A 27,184-nucleotide genomic window follows, 5' to 3' on the forward strand; every position below is an offset into this window, starting at 1 on the left:
TTAAAATGTTTAGCTCTCAGTTGTTAAAGGCAACAGTCTTAAGGTATGTGTCAAATCAGAAAACCATGAATCTAATTCTTAAAGGTGTAAATATTTCTCATGTCGTCCTTATTTTTCTTATTGGTTGCAGTAACGGTCCGGCTGCCATTGATGAATGTTGTAACTGGTTCCGCAAGAGACTTGAAGAGCTGAATGCTGAGAAATTTCGACAGATGAATTACCATCAAGAGCAGGTTAGTATACTTTTGTGATCTATTGTCATCTATGCCATTCAAAAGATCATTGTTTATGCACTTCATTAAAAATACCACCCCGATTGCTCCATATTTTTCAGGCTACCAATGGTGTTTTGGGAAATGTGACCTATGAACGATTGGCTGCCCATGGCCCTAAACTCGGGCCTTTTACCAAGAAGGATCCCCTTGTCACAAGGTAGGCTGTGTTCGTTGACGTTCAAATGTTTGTGTAGTTAACCTACCTTACTTACAACAGTAGTTCCTTGTGTAACTATATTTTTCCCACTTGCTATAATTCTTGGTATGATGTGGGGGTCCTGGTACTCTTAAAAAGCACAAAGTAGCATTTTGGTCCTGATGAGACAGCCATCAGTTTACATGTTCCACTTGGCCTTCTCAGTTGTTCTGTAGTTGCCATGTAGTAAATATCCTGATTATTGTATGACTCAGTCAGACAATTTACTTTATTCGATGCTCACAATATATGATCATAAAAGTACAGTAAAAAAAATCTATACATACACATAAAAAGATAAAAACATCATAACAAACACCATTAGGGAACAGTTAGTAAAAGTCAGCTGATGGGAACAGTTTAGAATTCATTCTCATGTATTGTACAATTTCCTAATTCTTTGTGGTTGGATTAAAAAGGACGCCACAGAAAAACAGACCATAGGATTAAACAAAGATTGTAGAAAATACATTGAGACACAGCATTGTTTAAAATCATATTTACGCATCAGGGGCAAAATAAATCTTTTACGTGGTTCTGCATAAAATTTGCAAAAAAGAAAACATGTAGATTTGATTGTGCAGGGACACCATCGCAAGGACAGAATGGCAATTCCAGCTGGATGGGCCAACATGCATGGAATAAAATTCAAATGAAATCTATTTGGAAAAACTCTGTGGCGTGAGTTTGTCACAGTAAAAATATAAGATGTTGGCCCTTCCTGTACCACTGGGATTTCTAAATATGCTTTGACCGATACTTTTGTACAGTTTGCAATCTTGGCTCAGCCCTTAATTTGAGCAAACAGGATTTTATCTCTCTTTTTGGAAAATTCACACAGTTGCTAGGGCTAGAGAATAGATGTTCTAATCCTAAAGATGAACAGGTAGATTTAATATAGGACAGTCCACGGGATCTTGTGGGCATTTTCCATGGATAGGCAGTCTTCAATTAACTTTTGTGTGATATGAATAGATTCTCTTCTCCATGTAGAATGCCACAGCATTATCGGAGCAAAAGCAATTGTTTCGGTCACATAAGGGACATCCAATTCCGCATGAGCAATGAGACTGTAGCAACTTACGGGGAGGCCCACTAGTTTTTTCCAAAATGTGTCCTCTATAACTTGTAGGACGGAGTGGTTAGTGTAGCCCCGAAATGCCTGCCCCGTAGGTTGCTACCGAGACTGAGTTTGCTGCATAAACTTTTTTTGCCATGTCAATGGGTTTTACTCCCAATTTTTTAACAAATGAGTGTAGGGCAATAATGCTTCTCTCAAGTGATAAGCCTCTAGTAGCAAGTATATCTGACCATGATAATTGCCTATCAAACGTTACATCAAGGTAGGAAAAACTATCACTATGTGCTATTTTTTGTCCTGATATATGGAAGTTTGGGACCGTCCTATTTTTACGGCCAGTAATTAAAATAAAGGACTTGGCTAATTGTTTTTTATCCCCAGTTTTGACATATAGGATACATAAGTATCTAATAACTTTTGACGGGCGAGGCCTGTGTGGGCAATTAGCACCGCGTCATCAGCATACAGGAGAATTGGAGTGCAAATATAATTAACTTTGGGGATGTCTGGTATTGAGTCCAGCAGGGTAGCTTCCACCCCATTGGTGTAAATAGAAAAAAGAAATGGGGCAAGCACACAACCCTGCTGGACACCGCTGTTAATTGGAAACGACCTGGTGCACTCCCCCTCTCTTCCGTATCTGACGCAGGTTGTGGCTGATGAGTAGAGCTGTCTAATAAAAGATATATTAGCCTCATCTATGGCCATTTCTTCCATTATCCTCCATAGATGTTGATGTGCAGCACAGTCAAACGCTGCCGACAAGTCCATAAATGCCAAGTACAGCCTTTCAGATTTTACTTGAGAGTACTTGACGAATAATAAGCCTAAATTAAGGCACTGGTCCTGAGAATCCATACCTTTTTAAAGACCATATTGTACTGGGATTAAAAACGTATTGCTGGCTGCCTACTCCTCTAGTCAGTCAGTCAGTCAGTCAAACAAAACTTTATTTGGTTTGTTACAACCATAAAAGGACAATTTACCTCTTAACATAATAAGAAAACAACAAAACATAACACGGCGGTATCACAAAACATATTACACCTCAAAATACATATAGTTTAACTTTCTTCTTAAAATCGGAGTATTATAACATTTAAATTATTAAAATCACTTAATTCATACCTATACAACAACTCCTTCAACATGCAGCACGTACTACTGTAATCCCTTGATTGTTCCACCTTTATATGATGCTAAGGAGGAGCATTATTAGTGCTTACTCTGTGCACTTGAGGAACACGTTGACTTTATTCATATATTTCCCCAGGGCACAGGCTACATCTAAATTCCCCATTTCCACCAAAAGGTTAACGGCTTGCATCCTGTTCGTAATCTTATAATTTTTAAAAATCAGACATAAAAACTCAGTTCGTATATCTAAAAACCATATACAATCTAGTAAAATATGTAAAAATCGCAAGTAGTACCTAATGTACAAGTGCATTTACTATTACATCCTATCATTTGGTTTTGAACCCCGTTATTAGCATAACATGGGTTTATCCCAATTCGCATTTTTAAAACTTCCCGCCTTAAACTGTAACTTGGTAGCCAGTCCACGTAGGGGAAATGTTGGTCGATCTCACAGGCCAATGTCATGTGGGCTACCGAGGTCTTTTGTAAAAGGTACTCCCGATCATAAGTATGGGACATATCGGACCCTTGAAGTCTTAATTCTTTCTTACCTGTTATTATGTGGTCTTGCGGCGGACATGCCTTCAGATCGAGCACCCTATATGCATTACTTATTGATGCTCTAGTCTCTTTTGCCCAGGGTAGCTCGCTAGTGGCAATTTCCTCTTTGGCCCATTGGGAGATTTTAAGAAGCTCCCCTGCTCCCAATCGCTGCCAAAATTGTACTAGAGTCATACAAGCAGTTCTAGCCCAGGAGGTGATTCCCAGCTCAAGTCTTGCTGCATGTACCATAGATGATTTAGGCAGCACGAATAAGCTTTTTAGTATATTTCCCTTTTCTCTAACCCAAGAGGTCTTACCACTTATGTAAATAACCTCGGCTCCATACAAACATTGTGGGGGGACCATTGCTTGGTAGGCTTTTAAGCATGGCCTATCCGACATTTCTCCTTAGGTATTATTGAATCTTTTTAGGCCTTTCACAGACGCCAATGCCCTCATTTTTAATGCTTGCAAGTGTGTATACCATTTCAGGGTACCAGAAAACCACATTCCCTAATATCTATAATCAGTTACCCTCTCAAGCAAAACTGTGCCAAGGTACCATGAGAACTTTGTTTTCCTCCTTCCAAAACATAAATTTTTTGTCTTCTCCATGTTTACTACTAATTTTTTACTTGTACAATATTCTTTAAACCTATTTAATTTTCTCTGGAGGCCGATCTCCGTCTGATCCATAATCACCAAATCATCAGCATAGAGGAGGCACGATATCTGGTTTCCTCCCAGTTTCGGGTTCGCCCCTCTAACCTCTCTTAATTTTTGGGGTAGGTCTGCTAAAAACAGGGAGAACAATATGGGGGCGAGTACACACCTCTGCCTTAAACCGTTTCCAATTGGGATTCCCTCAGTCAATCCTCCCTCCTCGTCCAATATTATCTGTGCCCAATTTTCTGTATGCATTAGGGCTAACAGATCACCCTGTATTTCGTACCCTACCAATGTTGACCACAGCTGCTCCCTGTCCACCAGGTCAAAAGCTGCACGGAAGTCCACGAAACAGCAGAATAAATTACCCCTCTGATCGATCGACTTCCGTGCAATGGACCAAAGAGCAAAACAGTGATCAACCGTTGAGTGGCCTTCTTTGAACCCCCCTGTTCTGGGGGTACTATCTGTTTGTCATCTACCCACTCCTTTAGTAAACCTAGAATGACTTTGACGAAAACCTTTTCACCTATGTCCAGAAGGTTTATTAGGCGGTAATTTTTAGGGGAGTTTACATCGCCTTTTTATGTATTGGCCTAACAATAGCCCCTTCCCAACTATCAGGGAAATTGCCAGTGTTTAAAATCCCTTGGAACATATTAGAAAAAAACTCCGCCCACCATTCTATGTTCGTTTTGATAATGACAGCTGGTAGATTATCTGGGCCCGCTGCCCGTGTTAGGTTTTAGGTTTAACCTCTAATTAGGTCTGGGGAAAAGTGTACTTTTATTTCTTCCCTTATTCCAGGCCAAAACAATGGCTATTGTTCCCTCCCTCCTTGGCCATTTACCATAGATTTCCTCCAGGTAGGTCACCCACTTGTCCTCTGGCACAGTGCACTGCAGGGTCCCTAGGACTTTCCCCGTGCATTCCGGTATTAACTTCCAAAAGCCTTTCACATGTATTTCTTCCATTGCCTCAAGTAGGTTCCCCCAACATTTGTCCTTAAAAATCCTTTTTTGTCTCTAATAATTGCCTTATATTTTATCTTTAATTTCCTAAGTTCTATTGCCGCTTTATCACTATAGTTACCTTTAAGGCGTCTCTACTGTTTACTAATACCGGCCTTTACTTTCCGGCATTCATCATCAAACCAATGTTTGATATTATGGGGGTGTAATTTCGCATTATTTACTGACTTGTATTTACCGTGCTTTAATTTTATCCTGAGGCATTCCACCAGTTGCCTTATTATATCCTCATACCAGGTTATACCCTCTTTTGGTGCTATGTTATCTAAATTCACGGTTAACTGGTGGGCACTCAGTTTCTTTATATATTCATCAGTAATTCTCGTGGTGAGTCGCTTGGGGTATTCCACCTCTACTGATAGCACTTTTTGTCTATTCGGGGAGCTATTTACCTGGAGTTCCTACCTGCAATGGATAATGATCACTACCCTCCACCCTGAGTATTTCAAACTGTTTGATTAAATGGAAGTTCCAGGCCTGTATGAATGCGTAATCTATGGGGCACATTTGTTCCCCTACTTTAAATGTACGATCCGCTTCCTTTCTTCCGTTCGCGCAGACCAGGCCCATGGCCCCCAACAGTTGCCCAAGCTCATCATCTTGAGTTGAGATGTCACAACAGGGAAATTGTGCAAACTCTATTTTATATGCTCCTAGCAGATCCCTCAGCCAGGAGTCCGTTTTTTTGGGATTTAATCTATGATTGAAGTCCCCCAGTATCATGAGCACATCTCTTGGATAACAATCACATAAATCTTCCAGATCTGTTTTTAAGCGTTCCAGGTCAATCTTATGCTCGTTTGTTTTCCCTTTCTGTATGTACACATTTATAATACATAGGTTTTCGCCCCCGACATATTGTTTAGGGTTCGCACTCTACTACCCAATGCCCAGTTGCACTTGAGTTCGAGGGGTTCAATGTCTTTAGCTATCCTTGTTGAGACCAGCGTCATCTGACCACCAGAAGGTCTACCTACTATGTTCTTTTTTGCTGGTTTTACATGGTGAGTGAAGCCTTCGGTTGCAGGGGTTTTGTCGCACAGCCAAGTTTCCTGGAGGCATACAATATCATTTTTCCTCAAGGTGTTTTTAAAGTCTTCCTGTGCCCCTATTCTATTGTATCCGTTTAAATTCCAGGACAGAATGGATAGGCTGTGCGACGGCCCTACTTCCTAATCAATGTTACTCATATAACCATCTTCCTCACCGTTCTTGTATGCCAATACTCTATATCTATTCCCAGCAAGGACATCTTCAACGTCCCAAATCTGGTCTTTTGGTATTATCGTGATTTCAAGGGCGTCTTTCTTGCCTCTCCCCAGGTTAATCATTTTTATTTGTCTTTCACCCAATGCCGCATGGTTCCTAAGGAATGAATTCCCTATTTTGTCCAGTAACACTTCCTCCCTTTTTAATATTCTAATTCCTTCCCAAAGCATCTCAGTCTCTGCCTTTTCTATTGCATCTTTTATTAGGGCTTAGTGGAGTAGGACCTTAGTTATTTCCTCCCCCTTGCTATTAACTGTAAACCCAACTTCTTTTAAATCAGCAGTACTAACATATCTTAGGCTGGGACACATTGCAAATGAGGATAGGAGCTGGGAACGATTCAAGGGGTTTAGTTTCTTAGTTCTTTTCCCCCCCTTTTCCTGTCCTATTGGCTCTACAAATATCCAAGTGTCTTCAGGCAATTCTGGCTGCCGATGTTGTAGGATTCCATCTGGCATTTCTCCCCTTGTATGCCTGCTTGCTTCTTCTCTGCCTCCTATTCTAACCCCCTTCCCATGGATTGGGTTAGTAGGCCCCGCACCTGGGGACGTATCCATCCCCCATTCTGCTGCTGCGCTCTCCTTTACTACCCCTGGTTGAATCCTCCTGATAACCTTTTCACTTTTTCCCATTCTATTCCTTGTTATCCTCCTGGGTTGTTCTTCAGGTCTACTGCTACTTGCTCCTATTTCTGCAAAGTTTAGTTTTTTAATTTCTTGCCTCACTACCTTATCCGTTATCTTATGTGCAGGGGTTGCCCCCCCATACTCCTGTTGCTTCGTGGGGTGGCAACTAACTGGGGCCTTTTTCCCTTTCCTTCGCCTTGTTGTATTTTGCTTACTATACCTCTTATCCCCATACCTTTTTATAATCATTGGGCAGTAGGATATATATTCTGTGGGTACATCCTCTAAGGGGCTACTCACCCTTCCCGCTACTCCCCCCTATCCACTTTATTTTCCTCCTGGGCTTCTACAGGTCTTACTAATCTGGGCATCAAGTTTTTAATCTGTGCCAACTCCCTGATTATATCCTTAAATTGGTCACCGTGTCTTTTTATAACATCATTATTTAGGACTGAAACCTCTAAAATGCCATGTAGGGTTTTCTGGAGCAGTTGCATAACCTCAAGCACGGATAAGCTGGTGGAGCCAGTCACCTCCAGACTGCATAGAGGCACACCTGATACATCAAATCCGACAACGTTTGAATTCACTACTCTTTCATGTCCATTAAAGCAATCCCAGCAATGTTCCCTTCACCCAAGGGATTGCTACAGTCTATTCTTTCTTCATTCACCACATCTGCTCCTATGTCCTGGGTGAATATCGACTGAAACATCCTTGGCGAAGAAGACAGGCGAGGTTCCATTGGTATCTCAGCAATATTAAAGTCAGACTGGTTCAAAGCTTCCGTGCTTGACGCTTCCGAGTCCTCGATGGTTTGCGGGGTCTCTAGTACACTTGTCTCCTTATCTGCTGTCTCTTTCCCTTTAAAATTTTTACCAATGAAATCCTTAATGGATTTTGATACCGCCGACCCCCTTTTTGCGCCTGCTGACTTAGAGGTTGCCGGCGCTAGCTGTGGGGTTGAGCTCCGGGGGATGTGGGGGGGAAAGGGGGTTGCTCCATTAGCTGTTACTCTACTACCGGTATGTGTTGCCATATCTTTATTTGCATCATCCGGACCTTTGGATAAGTCAGTCACATCCACCGTCCCAGATTTATTTCCTGATTTATTAAGGTTTTTCAGGACTTTACGTGGTTTGGATTTCCCTAAGGCCATTGCCTTTGCTTTTTCTTTTTCTTTTCTTTGAATTCTTCTTCCCGGCGTACGCAAGGTTGCAAAAGGGTTTTCCTTCACCTAATTGGCTTCCACCGCTTAATGGGTGCACAACTACCCCCACTCCCGGTGGACTTCCCTTAATTATTTATTTAATTAAAAAGAAAAACGGGGTAAAATTGTCTCTTTCACTTACCTCTGTTCCTGTAAGCCCGCACTCTTTCCTCCACCTCACCACTTAATTTCCAGGTTGGTTACTCAGCCACTTATAACCATTTACCTGCTGCAAACTCCAATGGCTGTATTCTCCTCTCCTCTCCTCACAGGTCCAAACATTTAATTCTTATCCTTCTGTTGAATGAGCCTACCGCTTCTCGATTTATTTACATTTGACTTGGTCTCTACCCAAGGCAATCCGTGTCTGGCTGCCACAGTTTTATTTTCAGCTCACACACCCTGCACTCCGTACCTCGTGCGGTGCAGTTCTTTCATACGCTTCTCGCGCTGTGTCTTGTCCGGCTCTAAATCAGCCGCCGGGGGTGCGGGCGCCGTGCCCCCATAAACCCCCACAACACAGCTCTTCGCGGCTCTTGCACTTGCTCCTTTTGTTAGAGGTCCGTGCTCCGTCCTCGTCCTTGGTCCGGTGGTGGCGGCTGCGGCGGCCGTAGATGCGGCTGGCGATCGCGCTCTCGCAAAACCGGAAGTCGGACGTCGGAGACGTTCTGGGAAGTGGGAGGTCCAGTGGGAGGTTCGGCGAGTGCTCGTGATCGGGCACAGAAACAGTCTGTTTAATAAAACCCTTCCCATTAATTTAGCTGTGCTATCTAGCAGTGAGATGGGCCTGTAATTTTTGGCCTCGACTTTGTCCCCTTTCTTATAAATCGGAACTACAATAGATTTCTTCCTTGAGTCTGGAGGACCCACATTAGCTATAACATTAAAGACGTTTGTCAGCACTTGACCCCAGAAGCCCGGCTGATCAAGGAAGAAAGGGGTACAGTATGGTCCGGGCGCTTTGTTTCCAGAGCAATGCATAAGGTCTACTTTTATCTTGTGGTGATCAAAGATCAGGGGGTGTGCTAGGATCACACCTAGATAAAAACTGCGGGTTCCCCCCCTCCAAATTAGGATGAAATATACTAGAAAAATAGGAGACCCATGCCTCCTCGTCTACATGACTCCAAGTTTATAAAATATTACAACAAACCTCTGCTAGTTCACCTTATAATTCTCATACAACCTTCTCACACAGAGCAAAATCAGAGTCCTTTATTCCATCTCTGGCCTGTGTTTTTTTAATGAATGTTTAAGATATGAAGGAAGATTGAAACACTTAATAGTGAACCCTCCACCTTATTGTACAGCCCATAACAATAGTAGATCGTTTTTAACAAGTCTGAGCCCAACCAAAAATGCTTGTTTTCATAGTTTACATGAAGCTCGTTACATTTTGGTCTTTCATTGATTGACTATGCATTTGTTCAGGTTTAGGACCATTTTTCATTGTTGTGTATTCTGAAAAAAATATTCTCTAGTTTCCCCAGGGTCATAATTATAAGTCCTCCAGAAACATTATTTTCACATTTTGCTCTACTTTCGTGATACTTATCCATTTTTATCCAATTCTGAAGTCTTAAAGTTCTATTTTACAAAACATTTTTGTTTCATCTCTCCTTACCTGGAGGAGTGGTAAGATGTGAGCGCTTTTTTAATTTATTAATGAAAAGGGTTTGTTTCTGTTAAACCACACTATTTTCCAAAGAACATCTCTCAGTTTCATAGTCATGTGTACATGAAAACTCTAGTCTCAGTTATGCTTTTTCATCCATTAAAGCATGCAAATGTACAGAAAATATCAAAGTGTTCAAAATCAAAGTCTTTACCAAGTAAAATATATCTAAAGGAAAGTATCCTGCCTTTCACTCTCGATACCTACTATAGGCTCTTAGAGCACATCCTGTTGCAGTGGCAGTACAAGAGATCAGCAGAGAGCATACATGGTTTTCCCTTCATACCTTCTGGAAACACGTTTTTTTATTGATATTGAAAGATTCAACCATTCTGAACTTTTCACATACAATTCAGTCAACAAGAGTATCTGACATCATTTGCAATTAAACTATAGTTTTTTTAAGGCTACATGGTTGAGTGTTATTGGGACAATTAATAGAACGATTAAGTGAGAAATAGGATATGAACACTGTTGGAGAAAGGAGAACAGAGGACATGCAATAGAATGAGTGGAATTAACCTTGGTTGAGTTCCATATGAAATTCCTCTTGTAGCTGTAGGGCTAGATGGACGAGTCTCTTCTTTCTTACTTTTCTCCTTTTTAGTGTGTAAATGCAGACTTCATAATTACCTCTGTGAAGTAGCATCTCGGAAAAACAGTACTTCCGTCTGCAGTCTTTCAACAAAAGGATTTCATGGGTATTCTGAAAATTCCGTTCTGGGCCTGTGAGCACCAGGAGCAAAGAAAACGTTTGTGTTTGTTTTTATTTTGATATAAGTCTAACCTCTGTCATCGAGTATCTGCAGTCCATCTTTGCTTGCTTAATAGGGTATCCATTGTGTTTTTACATTGCTGGTGTAAAGATTCTTCTTTTTTTAGGGATTATCAAATTCCTAATAAATGTCTCAAGGAAACCCTTCCAAGACTTTTGTCTATGTAAACTTCAAAGCTTTAAATCTGTTTTACCTCATGGATTCTTCATAATTGTTAGACTATGGAGTCTGAGAGAAACATTGTTCTTTGCATTCATATAATATTAGACCCTTGGTTTAATTTCTCTTGTTACATGTTGTATACAAGCTGGTCTTAAGAACACCCACTAATGTTTGTTGATCTGGTTTAGTTTCTGTTAGCAACTTATTTTTTCCATTAATCGCTAAGCCCCCGAACATGTGGAGGAATTAAGCCTTGCATACATACCACTTTGTGATGTGGCCACAGTGCAGGTATTTAGCAGGGTTTATTGTGGATTGCGAATAATCTGAATACCCATCATGTTTCTATATGATTCAATATTTCTTTGTAAAATATTTGAATTGTCACATATCCCACCAAATACCTAGCATCGTTCCCACTTCAGTACTACATCTCCAACATTTATATGATACATTCACATATACACAATGAAGTCTATGATATGTAAGGTACTACCTCATCCTGATTTCATATTTATTTTCTTTATGATGTAGGCTTCGAAGGCTTTTAGGCATAGTTTGCCAGCTTTGACTCCCATTGTAATTGGTATCTCCATTATTTTTCAAATTTCCTCTGTTGTTAAGATTGTTTTAGATAATATTGTCAAATGTTTGAAGCTAAGTAATTTGTGGATTCAAATCTGGTCAGAAATGTTTCAAAGACAGTGATTTGTTTCATGGCTGCTACTTTGTTACATAGTGGGAGTGCACAATGTTGCAGCTGAGTGTATTGGAGTCTGTCCTCTTCCTTCACTTTAAGGGTATGCTTATAGTCCTTATACAGGACTTAACATCATCTCTCAAGAAGAGATCCTTTAGCATAAGACACTCCTGTAGCCTCCATGTCTTAAATGTTTTTCCGTCCATTCCTGTCCGTCCTATACCACAGGGAGTGTTGTGTTTGGTTCTGTGTTCGTGAGGAGTACATCGTCTGCATAGAGAATCATTTTATGTTCACTAATAGCCTAGTTAAAGTCGCATTTATTTCTCGGTTACTAAAAACCATTACAATCATTAAGTTGCAATTCATTTAAAGCAAAAGACATAAAAGCAGTTTGCGAGTATGTTTAAATTAAGTGCAAATTATATGCAATACAGGTTAACCTAGGGCTGCTTCAAAGTCTAAAGATGTTCTGTTGATCTTCAATTAATAATAAACTGTTTTCCAAATCATTAGTAGTCACAAAAACTGAGAAATGCATAACAAGATTTAATACTGAACTGATACAGACATGATTAAAGAATACAAAAACATTTGCCAATATTAAGTTAAACTTGCAGCCAAGTATTCAATAAAGCACATTAGTTCACCGGAAAACTACCTGTCCACCAGAGCAAATGAATCACAAATCCCTCTCTGAGTGGTAAGAAATTTGTCTTAAAATCCTCCCAGAATTCATTTGATAAAATTGATGATAAAATATAGAATTAGGTGCCATTAATTCGATATCTGCTATAAGTGATATATATTCATCCTGGAAAAAAACCCAGACCTAGGACGCAGTTGAAGGGGACTCCAAATCCCAGACTGCCTGGATTGGGATTACCCAGCTGGTGCGGGCTTTGACTTCTGGGAGATCGCCACCTGGCATATAAAACTAGCCCTGCACCACAGGGCTAGTTTGAAGCGCAGGACGTGCGATGAAGGGGACTCAAGATCCCAGGCTGCCTGACTCCCTATTACCGAGTTGTCGGGACGTGCCCCGGCAAAGCTCCCGAAGGTGTAGTGTTTTATTTGCATAGCTTGCTGGCAGAAAAATGGGGAAAAGAAAAGCTCTGAACAGCCCGGCGGACAGGTCTGTGCAACCTAAATTGGGAAAACTTTCAAAGCAGCCAACCTCTTATAATTATTAAGGATAGAAGACAAATGTTGGGTGTTCCCTATTACCCTGACTGTAGAAACCCCCCACAAGATGAGTTCAGCTTCTCTTCAGATTGTGGACATTGTGGTCTCATATGGTTTGAGACCTTGCAATGGCGGATTTCCTTCAGATACGGGTGTTAAATCTCATTCATGAGGGCTAACTGTAATAGCCACATTGATACATACTGATGGCCTTGCAGAGGTGGCATGAAATTAGTGACATAAAAGTTGCTGATCATTGCGAGAGTGACCATTTCCCGATTATACTCCAGTGGGAACAGCCAAGTATAAAGGATCTGTAATGTGTAGGCTACCCCTTGCTATTCACTCCTATTGCCTTGACTAATAAGAAATGGAATGTCAGATGGTAGGTTGTTTCTAAATCCAAGTAAGCTATCCTTTATGACCTTTATAGTATTGTTGTTAGTGAATTGGAATGATTTGAACTGCAGAGCTTGACTCCGTCTCAGATTACGAGTTTCCATAATAATCTTTTTGAGAAATTGGTAAATAAATTCACGAAAGGCAGTAAAAAGAGTATGGCCTTTTACTCAGTGAGCACAAACAAATAGTTTGATGATTCATGCAAAATCGCTAGGAAGGCTCTGCTTTTAGCCTCGAGGAGTAACCAAAGATCAGAGATTATAGGTAAGAGACAGAATTATGGTAAGATTATTAGAATTAGTAAAGCTCAGTGCAATGCAAACACAAGGAGATGATGGACGGAGTGCTGAAACTTTTCAGACACTCACCCCCAGCAACAGATCTGGGTTGAATCCATTATCGTTCTTCAGCTCACTTCGCCACCCCAGTGCAGACACAGCTATATGCAAAGCAGTCTTGACCCTGTGCCTCATGGGAGCAGTCCAGCCCGTACTGCCAAGCCATGTCTTCCCTGGACTGGAAACTAGCATCCTGGACCAGTTTCAGGCTAACAGCCCTCATCAGCCAGGCTAGCTTGAATCCAGTGGCAAAGTGAGCAAGGGACTCATGTCTGGGCATACCCTGCCAATTTAGGACGAACAAAGCAAACACAAGGAAATGATGGACGGAGCGCTGAAACTTTTAAGACACTCGTCCCCAGTCACAGATCTGGGATGAATCCATAATCATTCTTTAGCTCACATCACCACTCCAGTTCAGACCCAGCTATATGCAAATCAGCCTTGACCCTGTGCCTCACGGGAACAGTCTAGCCCGAACTGCCAAGCCAGGTCTTCCCTGGACCGGAAATAAGCACCCTGGGACCAGTTTCGGGCTAACAGCCCTCATCAGCCAGACAAGCTTGAATCCAGTGTCAGTGAGCACGAGACCCACGTCTGGGTATGCCCATCCCACTTAGGGCGACAAAAGCAGAAAGAACAAATGATGGATGGAATGCTGAACAAATCAAACATTCACCCCCAGTCACAGATCTGGGTTTAATCCATTGTTTTTTTTTGCTCCCAACGCCACCCCAGTTTGGACCCAGCCATATGCAAATCAGCTACGACCCTGCTCCCTGTGGGAACAGTCCAGCCTGAACTGCTAGGTCAGGTCCTCCATGGACCAGAAACAAAGATCCTGGGACCGATTTCGGGGTCGCCTGGCTGATGAGGGGGGATACCCTGAAACCGGTCCCAGGATGCTTTTTTCCGGTCCAGGAAGGGCCTTGCCTGGCAGTTCCGCTGGTCTGTTCCTGTGAGGAGCAGGGGCAAATTTGATTGCATATAGCTGGGTCCAAACTTCGTTGGCATAGTGAGCAAAAGAACAATGGATTAAACCTAGATCTCTTGACTGGTGGTGAGTTGTTGAAAAGTTTCATCATTCCGTCTATCATCTTGTTGTGTTTGCTCCATCCCTTGGTTAGCACAATAAAGAATCTTCTATCATCACAGCTTTCACAATATTACGCGAAGACTTATTCGCCTACTCTGCCTCCCTTCTTATGCAGTTGCCGAGAATCATTGTCCAACATGTTAGATTGCAATATAAACAACCTTCACTCATGCTCTAGCAAGAATAATATAATTACAGCAACTTTCTGTGCCTGGAACGAGAAAAAGATTATGCACGGCAAGCAAAATCCAACATTTTATTAAAATAGAGTCTGCCTTTTGAGGCCTACTTCAAAAAGATGCTGGCTTAGCATTAATGCAGTTTTCTGTGGTTAATTGTTAATTTAAAATGCACACACTATGATCAGTATAAATTTAAATTTACATGTGTACTTATATAAGCAGTTATTATTCATGTTATATGTTAGTATGCCATCAGATGCAAATGCGAAAGGTGACTTTGCGTCACCACTTTCCAAAAATTCCTCTGCCTTGCAATATGGTAGCCGCTAGATCTTGGAAGACGGATATTTAACTTACCATGCCTTAACCAAGATCTTTTGTTTTAGGTGGTAGCTCACCATTTCTACAACTACATCTCTTAGTGGCGGTATCATCTTCTCCTCTACTTCCCGCTTTGTGTGCCCACTTGATGATAATAGCGTTGCTGGTGTCTTCTTCCAAGTTGGCCCAAAACAGTTCCTCAAGGCACGCAATGACCGTTGTTCCTTCTGTATCTTCCTTCAGATTTTAATGTGGATATTGCCCTTGTGCAACCTGTTTTCCAGGTCCTTCTATTTAGAGGTTAGCAATTTGATTTATGATATCATATGGCAGATTGTAGCCAGATGGAGTCACAAATTACAAACTGGATAATTTGAGAAAATATTACAATTGCATCTCCTTGGTTTTCCTTTTGTTTGATCAACCAATCTTCTGTGTTGATGTCCGTCATTTCCTTGCATAGTCCATTCTGCAATATGGACGGAAATGCATTCAGATAGAAGTTTATCTATACATTGTTCTTATATTCAGCAAAACAACTTTTTAAGTCTTCTTTAATTTGGGACCCGGTATTTTTCAGTGTTCTAAATAGGCCCGGTGCGGCTGCCGAGCGCTGGGAAAGATTTGATCACAAAAAATCTGTTATGTTGCGTTACTTTTCTTTTTCCTTTGGTATGGTCATATGCATGCCAAATTTGCTCTTTTCTGCAGCTCACACCAATGCCGTATGTAGCAAAGTCCCTAATAATGGCCGGTGAACACTGCATTTTAAGGGCTCACGCGTCTTTCTGAGAGCACAGACAGCAGTGCATCTAAGGCTCCCACCCACAGCAGTTTAATACGTTTTTGACCAGATTATGCTCATACCGTAGCACGCTGAATAGAAAATGCAGTCGTTCATGAAGTTGTAATGCAAATATATGGGTGGCCACATACATGTATGCCTTTCAAAACAATTTTGAAATCTGCAGCCCCTCAAAAAAACATCCTTTATGGGAATTAGTAAAATATTCATTGTTGAGAGATAATTAATGGATAAGCTGAGTAGGCACATCCGTGTGATGTAGAAAGCCTGATCTTCCACCCGGACTGTATTTATGAGCCCATTTGCCAAAGCTCGTAAACAGTCTTTAGTGTTATCTAAAAATTCATCAAAGGATCATACAGCATCCTCATTTTTTTCAGAACATTTTTCATTGGGCAATTTGAAATTGAGCTGTCATACTGTGGAATTTTGAACTTGAACACTGAAGACAGTGCAGCTTAAATATTATTATAGGTTATTGTTAGTACACAGACACATGCTGCAATGTGCCTTACCTTTTTATCTTCTATGTTTTTTATTTTTTATTCATTCTTGGAATATAGCAACCATTATTTTTTCACATCACGTGTTGACACAGTAGTTGGTTAGATAGGTACAGCTATGGTTATTAATACTTATTTTGAGAATTCTTGTCTACTTCTGCTACTTACTTACTCAAAATCTAGACAATTCCAAGAATTGGATGAGGTGGGCTTACTTTCGTAATGTGGCATGCTTCATCATAGGCCACCTCATCCCACCTTGGTAAGATGTCACCACCATGGCGGACTCGTCCTGAAGGGGGACTGTCTTGAAGGACTTATTAGAAAATATTTATTTGGACATTTATCTGGGATGCAGTTTTTCAAACTAAAAATACCTTGGTATAGACCCCAAGAAATACTTTATTAGGTGGTACCCTAGGTATGAATAAAAATACAAAGAGTATGTTTAGAGGACGTTGCTGGATATCATGCCCTTACATACCTCTGTGGTGCCAACATGTTTCTGCCCACACTTATCCAAAGAAATGTCTTAGGCATACATCACGGCTTTTATCAGGATCCCTATGTTAGTCTATTTTGTGAATGTATAGGAAAGGACCTACCTCTCCTTGTTAAATTAAAGGTAGTTTACCTAAGTAGAGGGGAAGATAAAACATATTATTAAGGTAGACAGTCAGTAACAAATAAAACCACATGAGCATCATGCAGCCGATATTTTAAAAAGTAAAAGAATGTGTAGGACTTGAATGTGCAATCGTGGCACAGGTGACACATCACAGAAGTAAACAATCCATGCTTGGATGAGTAAAAACATTCGTGGATTAAACCATGCTGCATTGCAGTGTACCACCTTTAAATTTACAGAATCCAGAGGGGCCGCTTGCCTCATGGTCTGATCATGGGTGGGTGTCTCCTATTGTCATACTCTTGGAAATATATATATATCTATTTATACATGTATGTTGCCATTATTTTTTGGTATACTGAATTCTGTATTGTTACGAATGACTCCTGAATTTCTGCTACCAAAGGTTGTTTTTTGCATAACTTGAGAACCCTACCATACATTGTGGGTTAAGCTAAAATACATGTATGTATTGTAAACCTCACATGATTACATTTTACTGTACCTAGATTATCTCTCTCGGTATTCTCTTCTTGTATGTATGGTAAAGTATATCTCTTTGTGCATATGCTTCTGAATAATCATCTTGCATTCCTATCTCGACAGGATGTGGCAATCCCTGCAGAGTTAGTTGTACTCTACATGTTTAATCATAGACAGTCAGTTTTTTGGTAGAGCATCAGAGTCCTAATGCTGGCAATATCAGCCATTTAAGGTTAGGCATTGTAGGAAGCTCTCTTTAAATTAGATAATGACTAAGGATAGAGTTAGCCATTTGAAATCTCACTACTGGCCAAGATTTTGAAGTCCATAAACCTGGTGTGTGATTACTACTTCCATCTGCTTCTCTAAGTTTGGTAGTCTTTTGCAACAGGGATTAAGTTTCGGATCTGTCAAAGAAATTGGTTTTGAGCCTTTCATAAACTCTAACATAATAAATGTCTTTTATGTCCACAGGTATTTCACTTACAGATTTAAAGAGATGACTTTGGAGCAGGAAGAATCCATGATACATCAGCCAGATAAAGCATGCCATTTTCTAGCTCACAATGGTTGGGTCATGGGCGATGATCCACTTCGCAACTTTGCGGAAGAAGGTGTGTACATTTGGTATTTAGATGGGAACATTACAATATAAAAAGGCAATTATGCTGGAGCTGCTGACTGGCCATTTATAATAGACTGTTGCGCGCATTTTGAATGCTTTATTATCAATAAAGTGGCTTTTACTTTCCAGCCACTCAGTCAGTCAGAATAACTTTATTCGGTCTAGCTAGACCATAAAAGCAAGCATAAAAGCACACAGCATGCTGCAATTGATCAATAAACATGATAACATTAAAAATGCTGTATTCTTACAAGAAAGTCAGTAGTAAAAGAACTCACAGGCTAAAAGTATTAAAAAGAAGCACACTCATTACATGATTATAGAGGCCGTCTGTTTAATGGCACATTGAATGTAAACATCAGTTAAGAAAAAGATATTCACAGTTGGTAGTGATTGCAAGTAGGCAAAAGCGGTTCTACAGTACCGTATGTTAGCTCGTTTGAAAAAAAAAGGTAAAAGATAATGCTTCCTCAGAACTGAATAAAACCTGCAGAAAAACATAAAGTGCATTGTTCTTTTTGCAAAACGATCACCGCAAGGGCAAAGAGGTAAAGTCATCAAGTAAGAGCCCTGGGAGGGGAAGGTGACCAGAAACTGCACTGTGCTTAGTCTGAATCTAGCTAACAGAAATCTGTGATGCTGACTACTCCCCCACGATAGATACAGCTCAATACCATCGTTTGTGCAAATGCCCATGTTAGTCTGGACAGTAATCTTGTTTGCCTCCCTCTTCACTCTGATATCCAGACAATTGGCTAAGAGCTCATCTTTTAGAGAGCTGTAAGAGCTTACATTTAGGCTACCAGGTAAGTTAAAGAGATCTTCCTGGCCCAGCCTGAGGCAGGTATTATAAATGGATCCAATCCAGGGGATATTTAGACATCGATTGAATTTCAAGCTGTCAATAGAGCACGACTCCTAGTCCATAAGAGGAGGGGTTGTGTTTAAAATCATTGATGTACCCTAACCCCATCTCAGAGTGGCAAATAAACGCCTCTGGGGGATCTCCTATGGGCCGCCAGTTGTTGGTTCCCTGCCTTAGCACAATCACATCAATTCACTTGACCAGATTCCTGTCACCTGAATTAGTTGCAACAATAAGATCGTGCGGCAAACGGCAAATCAAAGCTATTAATAAGCTCTAGCCCGACCCAGGTTTATAATCATCACCTAGGCATCTCAGGAGTGAAGAGGGCAACATATTATCTAGGAAGGAAAGTGCATCTACCTTAAACCAGGTCCTTATCACCCCTCTATTCTTAGAGAATGATACATCACAAGTTTTACTCGCAGTAGGCATCTTAGAAAAGAGAGAGGCATCAGTAGAGAGAGTCAACAGCCTATAAACGCTAACGGTTGAATCAGCGAGAAGATAATCCAGCACAATCCCTCAGTGTTTGTGAGAATAGAATAAAGTCAATGTAGCTGGCGGTACACTTCCCAACAAAGGTGGGCCTTGTGACTGGAACCAAAATGTTACATTCATCCCCGAGATGGGATCCCCGGTGTCATCCGTCAGCTCTTAGACGTTAGCTGCAAAGTGCTGGCAGAGTCGCAGAGTAGAGTCCCCCAGGAGTACCATTTCAATGCTCTCTTGGATGTTACTAACACATTTATAAATATCCATGAGCAGCATGCTGGCTAAGTCCACCTTTGAAGTGTTAAAACATTATTATAAACATTAAAGAGTAACATTAGGATTTTTGCACACTGCAACGAAATAAGTTTGACCATAGAACCCGGGTAGGAGAATGACAAAGATACAAAAGGTATGAGGTCACCCTTGGCCCTTCTCATAGTACTCGTGACTGCTGGTGTAAAATAAGTGGTGTAACCATCCATAAAGACGAAGTCAGTGAGCCATGCCTCTTGCAAACAAATGACAGCATAGCGGTCCATAAATGTATGCCAGTCAGGGCTCCCCCATTTGCTTGCCAAGCCTGCCATGTTCCATGAGGCTATCAGTAAAGGAGAAAAGCTGCTGCTTATCAGGCCCAAGCTGGAAGTAGGAAGGTAACTGGCAGCTGGAGTGGTCGTAGAGCCAAAGTCAGACCTCAGAAACCCATCAGCCCTCCACGAGGTTCCTACGTCCAGTCCATTTGATCCATCTGCGAGGTAGGGGCAAACCTATGAAAGGAAGAAACGAAGAACCTGGCCGACAGCAAGTTCGCCAGATTAACCTGAGGTTGATAGAATTAACCAATCGGGAGTGCCAAAACGGACAACGAGGATAGCCCAGCAAGCATCAGCTTAGACAAGTTTACCATGGCCACACCCCTGTCCTTAAAATTTATGACAATAGAATCCGGCTTAGGACTATGAATAAACGTACGGAACTCTGTGAACAAAGTTAATCTGATTGTGTAGCAACAATAGCCCTCCCATTCTGCCATTAGCTTAGTTCCCCACTTTGTTGATCAGCTGTTCATAGTCTTCATGTGAGTTGTGGGCTAGCAGGGATGTTTTTAAAGTTAACAATAAAAGGGGTTGCCTGAGGCTGGAGATTCAGCTACAGATCTTTGGGAGACAATGGTGGCAGAGTATGCCCAACACAGGCATTTATTGGGCCACGAGGCCCGCAATGTTGGATGCGTGCCTCCTCTTCAGTTGTATAAGAAGCCTGCAGGCCCTTCCTAGACGCTGTACCCAACTCAACCTATTCTGGCTGGACACTCTTCCCAGAAAGGTTGTTGGGGGGGGCTTCAGAGATAGAGCAGAGCTAAAGGTTCGTCAGTGGGGCTGATAGGCTGTAGCCTAGCACAATGTAACACCAAAGAGACGTCCCTCAGCTTGATCAGTGCTCCCCCCAACTTTGCAAGACGAGCCAGGATGGGTTCCAGTGTGCGCTTTTGAGGACACAGCTTTCCTGCACAATACCTCAGCCAAGTCAGGAGTGATGAGCCCTTCATTACTGGTTGCCTGAAGGCTAGTGACAGAGTTGGAAATCCGTGCTGGGCTTGGCAGGGCTACAGAGAGGTAAGGACATTTGAATTTTGCCCCCATTTCCACTCTTTTCCTCTCCCCCCTTAGGCTTTTGGACTTCCCAGAATTGGCTGTAGTAAGGGAGTAGGGGAGTTAAGCCTCACAGGGTGGTTGCCAAGCACAGAAGGCACAGCAGGATCCATGGTAGCGGCACTATTAGAGGTATCAAGAACAGCACAGCACCCAGTTGGGTCAGAAAGATGGCTAGGTGTTGCAGGCACATGGGGAATGCAGGATGACAGACAATGCTCGGCAAGTTCAATTTCCCTATTGATGACCACCGCAGATTGTTGTAGGAATCCATCTATAGTGGTGCACGGCGTGGGCTTTGGGTGGGTGACCCTCTGCTTCTCCATGATGTGCAAGTAGCAAGTGACCAACAGATGTTAATTGAATTGGCTGGAGTAAGGGAGTAGGGGAGTTAAGCCTCACAGGGTGGTTGCCAAGCACAGAAGGCACAGCAGGATCTATGATAGCGGCACTATTAGAGGTATCAAGAACAGCACAGCACCCAGTTGGGTCAGAAAGATGGCTAGGTGTTGCAGGCACATGGGGAATGCAGGATGACAGACAATGCTCGGCAAGTTCAATTTCCCTATTGATGACCACCGCAGATTGTTGTAGGAATCCATCTATATTGGTGCACGGCGTGGGCTTCAGGTGGGTGACCCTCTGCTTCTCCATGATGTGCAAGTAGCAAGTGACCAACAGATGGTAATTCACACAATCTCGGGGCACAGTTAGTCAAGGCAAATAAGAGTAGAAAACGTGAAGCACAATAACTTATATGATAGGCGAAAAAGGGGTGGCCCAGTCTCCTTCAGGAGATGAAGGGCAAAGATGGGCCCAGGTGTGTACCGCGCCATGTTATGAGTAAAGCGCTTTTATAGTACTAACGCGACCCCCTCCTCCTGGTAAGGGCAAAACCTGCTGGGGACGTAGTCTCACCCCAGCAAGTTAAGGCAAGGCAACAAAGTCAGTAGAGGTGCATCTCTGTAGTTTACTTCCTATATTCCCAATAGGCTCTGTGCATTGGAACATAGGAATATTGGAATAATCTATCCTATAGATGTGACGTAGGACTTAGGTTGACTAGGTCTCTATCGAATATATTAGACTTAATTGTGAGTGCCAGCTAGCTCAGAGGTCACCTGAAACTTTCTCGAATAAACAAGAAGGGATTAGTTTCCGACAACCGCATAAACATGACAACTTTGTTTCCCCAAGATAAAACGTATCTTCAGAGTCGTGGAAACAATAGATAGATATTTCACTCAGTAAATCGTGCATGCTTCGTTTCATCAGAGGTGCAGAGAAATAGAGAGACGGGCGTTTTCAATAAAAGTATTTATTGAACGGTCTTCTTTCTCATGCAGAAGAAATGAACTGCTACAATCGTAATACTGGCTGTAAAGTATAATGCGTACAGCAAGAAGAGTATTATGAAATAATACTGTAAAAGCATGGTATGGTTTCTAAGCCATAAAATACATACGTAAATAAATAAAGACTAAAAGTACTCAACTTGTGCTTCTAAAATATGCCTACCCCAATGTACCTAACCTCTAGTAGGAGGGAAGAAGTAAGTGAAGTGTAGCATAAGTTTAGCCAAGAATCTATCCAAGATTTCTCTTAGGGTCTAATCAGCTCCGTACCTTGGTTTAGAATGAATGAGGTCTGGTATCTCTCTGTCTCGGGACTCGATTTTCTAACACCCCGCAAGGGGAGCTTGCAAACACTGGAGCTGGATTTCTCGGCAAGAGAAAAGACAGCGTCTCTCTCAGTGCGTCAGCTGGAGGGTCGGCTTCCTTCGGCACTTGCTGAAGCGAGCTGCGTCGGGCAAGTAGATAGTCGAACTGCTCCAAACCACCGTGTGTTTGCTAGGGCAATTGCGGGCATATTTAAATCTTGAAGGTGCCGAGTTTGACGTTTGGACATAATAACGTCATCAAAGAATCCCAGTTCTTTGAAAACTCCATGAGTTCTTGGACAAATCAATATTCAAGCAAAGGGAAGTCCCTGACTGCTGAAGCCGAGTTTTCCAAGAAATCGTTGTGGCTTTTCGGAACTAGTGGAAGTATCCATGCCTGTATTTGGACTGCATGGGCTATGTCTAAATATGATTATGATTTCTATGCCTATATAAGGACTTATATAGTAGTCTTTTTCACGGAGACGTGGTTAACCGCGTCGTCTGTACCTGACCTTGTCCAAGCATTACCACAGGGATATCAAATAGCCAGGACAGACCGTACCTCAGGAAAGGGAGGAGGCTTAGCTATAGTGTTCAAAGATAGTTACATCTGCCGATGCAATTCCACCTCTATTCTGGATTGCGAAAGCGTGTCGTTCAGCCTGGAACTATCACCAAACTTAAATTTTGCTGGAGTTCTGGCTTACCGCCCTCCTGGCTCGGTCAGACAGTTTCTAGACTCTGCGCCTTCAACAATCGCAGATTTGGCCATTACATCGGCCAATTTCACGTTGTTGGGTGATTTAAACATGCATTTCGAAGATACTGCTGACCACGCTGCCCAAGAATTAATTGCCGGCCTATCTGCACTACAGCTGATCCAACTTGTCTCCTCTCCCACACATGTGAAAGGACATTTACTGGACCCGGTATTTAATAATTGCCCAGGTCTAGTGATAGAGCCCTCTATTACCCTCCCGTGGACAGATCATCAACTCATCCCGCTAACTTGGTGCATCCCTAAATTGCCTGCTCTTTTGACAGGATTACGGGAGGCTCGAGAATGGCCTAAACTATCAACTGATGAGTGGGTCCGTGAACTTCAAGCCACAATCCCTATTATCACTACAGACCCCACAGTAGCCAATGATACTTTCAATAGTTGGATACCTCAGTCACTTGACACCATTCTCCCAGTAATAAAACCACAGACTAAAAGATCCAGGACGTCAGCCCCCTGGTACACTATGGAGCTTAGGGAGATCAAACGCAAGTGCAAGAGGCTGGAGAGTAAATGGCGTTTGGCCTACGCAGATCTTGACAAAGCTGCATATAGAAAATCCATCAGGGATTATAAGCTGGCGATTAAGAAAGCTCATTCCCAGCACTATACGCAAAAGATTAAGGATGCTAGGTCCAACTCGAAGGAAATATACAGGATAATAAAAAGTCTCATTGTCCTTCCCCAGCCTCCCTTAAACAGCGACGATTTACAAGTCCGCTGTAATGAGTTGGCAGATTACTTTTTTAATAAAATAGATTGTATTTACTCTGCCTTCCCAGCCATCCAATCAAAGAATCTAGTAGCCGCTCCTGGCACCTCCAAACATGGTGGGATAGATAACATATCACCAGTGCTGGAGAATTTTCCTTTGCTGCAATCTGACCTATTAGCCATTCTAATGACCCAGGTAAAATCGGGCTCCCCCGGTGATCCGGCCCCTCCTAGTTTCTTAAGAACCGTTAGCGAGACTATCCTACCGGTTATGCTGAAGGTACTCAATGCCTCAATTTCCACCAATACAGTCCCCTCTAAGTGGAAAGAAGCCAGGGTGAAGGCACTTGTTAAGAAGCCCAATATGAGCATCAACAATTTCAGCAATTATCGTCCAATCTCCCTGCTCCCCTGGGCCAGTAAGCTACTGGAAAAATATATCAACAGCCTTCTGACCACTTTTTTGGAGGAAAACAGTCTCCTTGATCCCTCGCAGACTGGCTTCCGCCCCAAGCATGGGACGGAGTCGGCTCTGTTGGCGGTCCTGGAGGAAACAAGGGGCATCTTGGATCGGGGAGGATCGGTGGCAGTCATCCTCCTCGATCTGAGTGCCGCTTTCGACACTGTAAATCATACAATCTTGTTACAGCGCCTCCGGGAGATCGGGATTCAAGGAGGAGCGCTGGAGTGGATTTGTTCATTCGTATCCAGTAGAAAATTCCAGGTCTTTGAGGGAGCGACTATCTCTACAAGCAGGCCCTTGGACTGTGGAGTCCCACAGGGTTCTTCATTAAGCCCGACGTTGTTTAACGTCTACATGAGACCGCTGGCTGGGGTCGTCCGTCCGTATGGTATCAAGATCGTGACCTACGCGGACGATACCCAGCTGGTGGTCTCTCTCACGCGGGCTGGAGACCCTGTGGGCACAGTGGACCTGACGGGATGCCTGAGCGAGGTCAGTAGATGGATGACCCTGTCTTGTCTCAAGCTTAATGGGGACAAGACAGAGGTCATGATGTTGGGACATCCAGCTCCATCTACAGTTGACCTGATCTGGCCAGCGTGCCTAGGCACTCCCCCAGTCCCCAGGGATGCCATCAAGAGCCTGGGTGTCTGGTTGGACAAGTCCCTGACGTTTGACCATCAGGCCGTTGTACTATCTGCCACCTGTTTTGGCCTCATTAGAATGTTGAAGAAGATCCTTCCGTTGTTACCTTTTGAGGCAAGGCAAATCGTGGTCCAAGGACTAATTCTCTCGAGGTTGGACTTTGGAAATGCGCTCTATCTTGGGGCCCCAGATTTTACATTAAAAAAGCTACAAGTAATTCAAAACTGTGCGGCTCGGACTTTGCTCCAAATCCCCCGTAGGACCTCTGTGAAAGCTGGACTGACGAGATTACTCTGGCTTCCGGTGAAGGACAGGATCAGCTTCAAATCTCTCTGTGTTGCCCACCAATCTTTTTGGGAAACCGGTCCATTAATTAGTCGCCCTTTAATTACTCCCTATTTACCCAGCAGACAGCTTAGGTCTACTAACGCTTTACTCGCTGCTGTTCCAAAGATCAAACGGTCTAGATCAGGAGGTCGTTCCTTCTCCCTGAATGCGGCCAAGTTGTGGAACAGTTTGCCTTTTCACCTAAGGTCCAATTCGGACCTTACCTCTTTTAGGAAGCAACTGAAAACTTTTTTGTTTAATAAATAGGCTGCTTTTCATTTTTGCCCCACTGTGAACACTAGTTAGCATCTCAGCGCTGGGACGCCCCCGGGCAACTATCTGCGCTTTATAAAACCTATTTTCATTTAATTTCATTTCATTTCATTCAAGGTGATTTATACCTATATAAGGGCATGAATCTGGAAAATTACACTAGGGCCCTAAAATGCTAACACGGTATGAGTAAAGTGCTTTGATAGCATGTAGTGCTGGCCCACACTTCCTGGTAAGAACAAAGCCTCGCGGGCCGTAGTCTCATCCCATAGGTTAAGGCAAGGCAAGATTGTCAGTAAAGGCACATCCCTAGCCGTGGTATGAGTAAAGTGCTTTTATAGCTCGTAGCACCGCCCCCCTCCTCCTGGTAAGGGCAAATCCTCTTGAGGGACATAGTCCTGCCCCAGCAGGTTTAAGTCAAGGCAACAAAGTCAGTAGAGGCGCATCTCCAGCCACTCAAAAACTTAGATGTTGATACCTTTCAACTTAAGCAATGTAGCAAAAGTATATATAAAAAAATACTATAAATCCAACTTCATTTAATATCAGATATGCAGGGAAAACTGTAAACAAAGAAGATAAGAGATATTTGTTGTCTGGAGAGGTTTTGTGTCCATTTTTGCTAATTCGCTGTCTGCCTTTTTCCTAAGTGGTGCAACGTGCTTATTAGATGTCCCTTGCAGTAAACTGCATGGGGCTTTAAAGCCAGTTTATGTGATTGCTTTATATAAATGTAATTTCCCGTGGGGGCATTCACTTTCAAAAAGATTTTATGTGAGATGGAAAAAGCTTCTCTCTCCTCCCTGTGATATTTAGGCAAATTTCTAAAGCATTCCCAAATTGTCTTAATCATTTTTTCGGAAATACAACACAAGGGATAGCCCCCTCTTCTCATATTTAGGTACAGTGGGGATGTAGTAGGAGAGTAGTGCTGAATGCCATATGTGCCCTTGCATTTTCCGAAAGACAGTGTGTCTACATAAGTATATTTGTTAGTGGTTTTGGGTAACTTAAGATTTTCAAATTAGCTGGTAATAATTTAGTAAGAACACTAGAGCTACTTCAACAAGTTTTTTTTCTCTATATGATGCTGTTTACTAACTGCTTGCTTTCCTACTATAACTTCACCCCATAAACGTTGGTCCAGCAGGGACAATTTCTTTGGATCTTAAGGACTTACAATAGACCACTGTAATATGACATGTCACTAAACTTATAATTAGCTAACATTGACAAAACCTCTGATCTGGTGATGTATGAGATGTTGTGCTCATTTATGGTCATGGAAGTTGCTACTGCAATAAGTGATTCAATTTATTTTAGGTCTTAAATGGGCACTCGAACTTTGAATAAAAATTAGGAACATCCTATTTTTAATCAGAAAATGT

At 42.2% G+C, this 27,184-nt stretch overlaps 1 protein-coding gene across 3 annotated transcripts in view; it reads left to right on the forward strand.

Moving 5' to 3' along the window:
* AGL (amylo-alpha-1,6-glucosidase and 4-alpha-glucanotransferase) overlaps positions 1-27,184 on the forward strand; it is a 421,834-nt gene that overhangs the window by 105,179 nt on the left and 289,471 nt on the right. For all 3 annotated transcript variants that reach the window (XM_078644341.1, XM_078644358.1, XM_078644350.1), the window contains exons 9-11: positions 131-233; positions 335-432; positions 17,768-17,907. In XM_078644341.1, coding sequence (XP_078500467.1) covers positions 131-233; positions 335-432; positions 17,768-17,907 — 341 coding nt within the window. The remainder of the gene's footprint in view (positions 1-130; positions 234-334; positions 433-17,767; positions 17,908-27,184) is intronic.

Source organism: Lissotriton helveticus, chromosome 1_1, assembly GCF_964261635.1.
Source record: "Lissotriton helveticus chromosome 1_1, aLisHel1.1, whole genome shotgun sequence".
Lineage (NCBI taxonomy): Eukaryota > Metazoa > Chordata > Amphibia > Caudata > Salamandridae > Lissotriton > Lissotriton helveticus.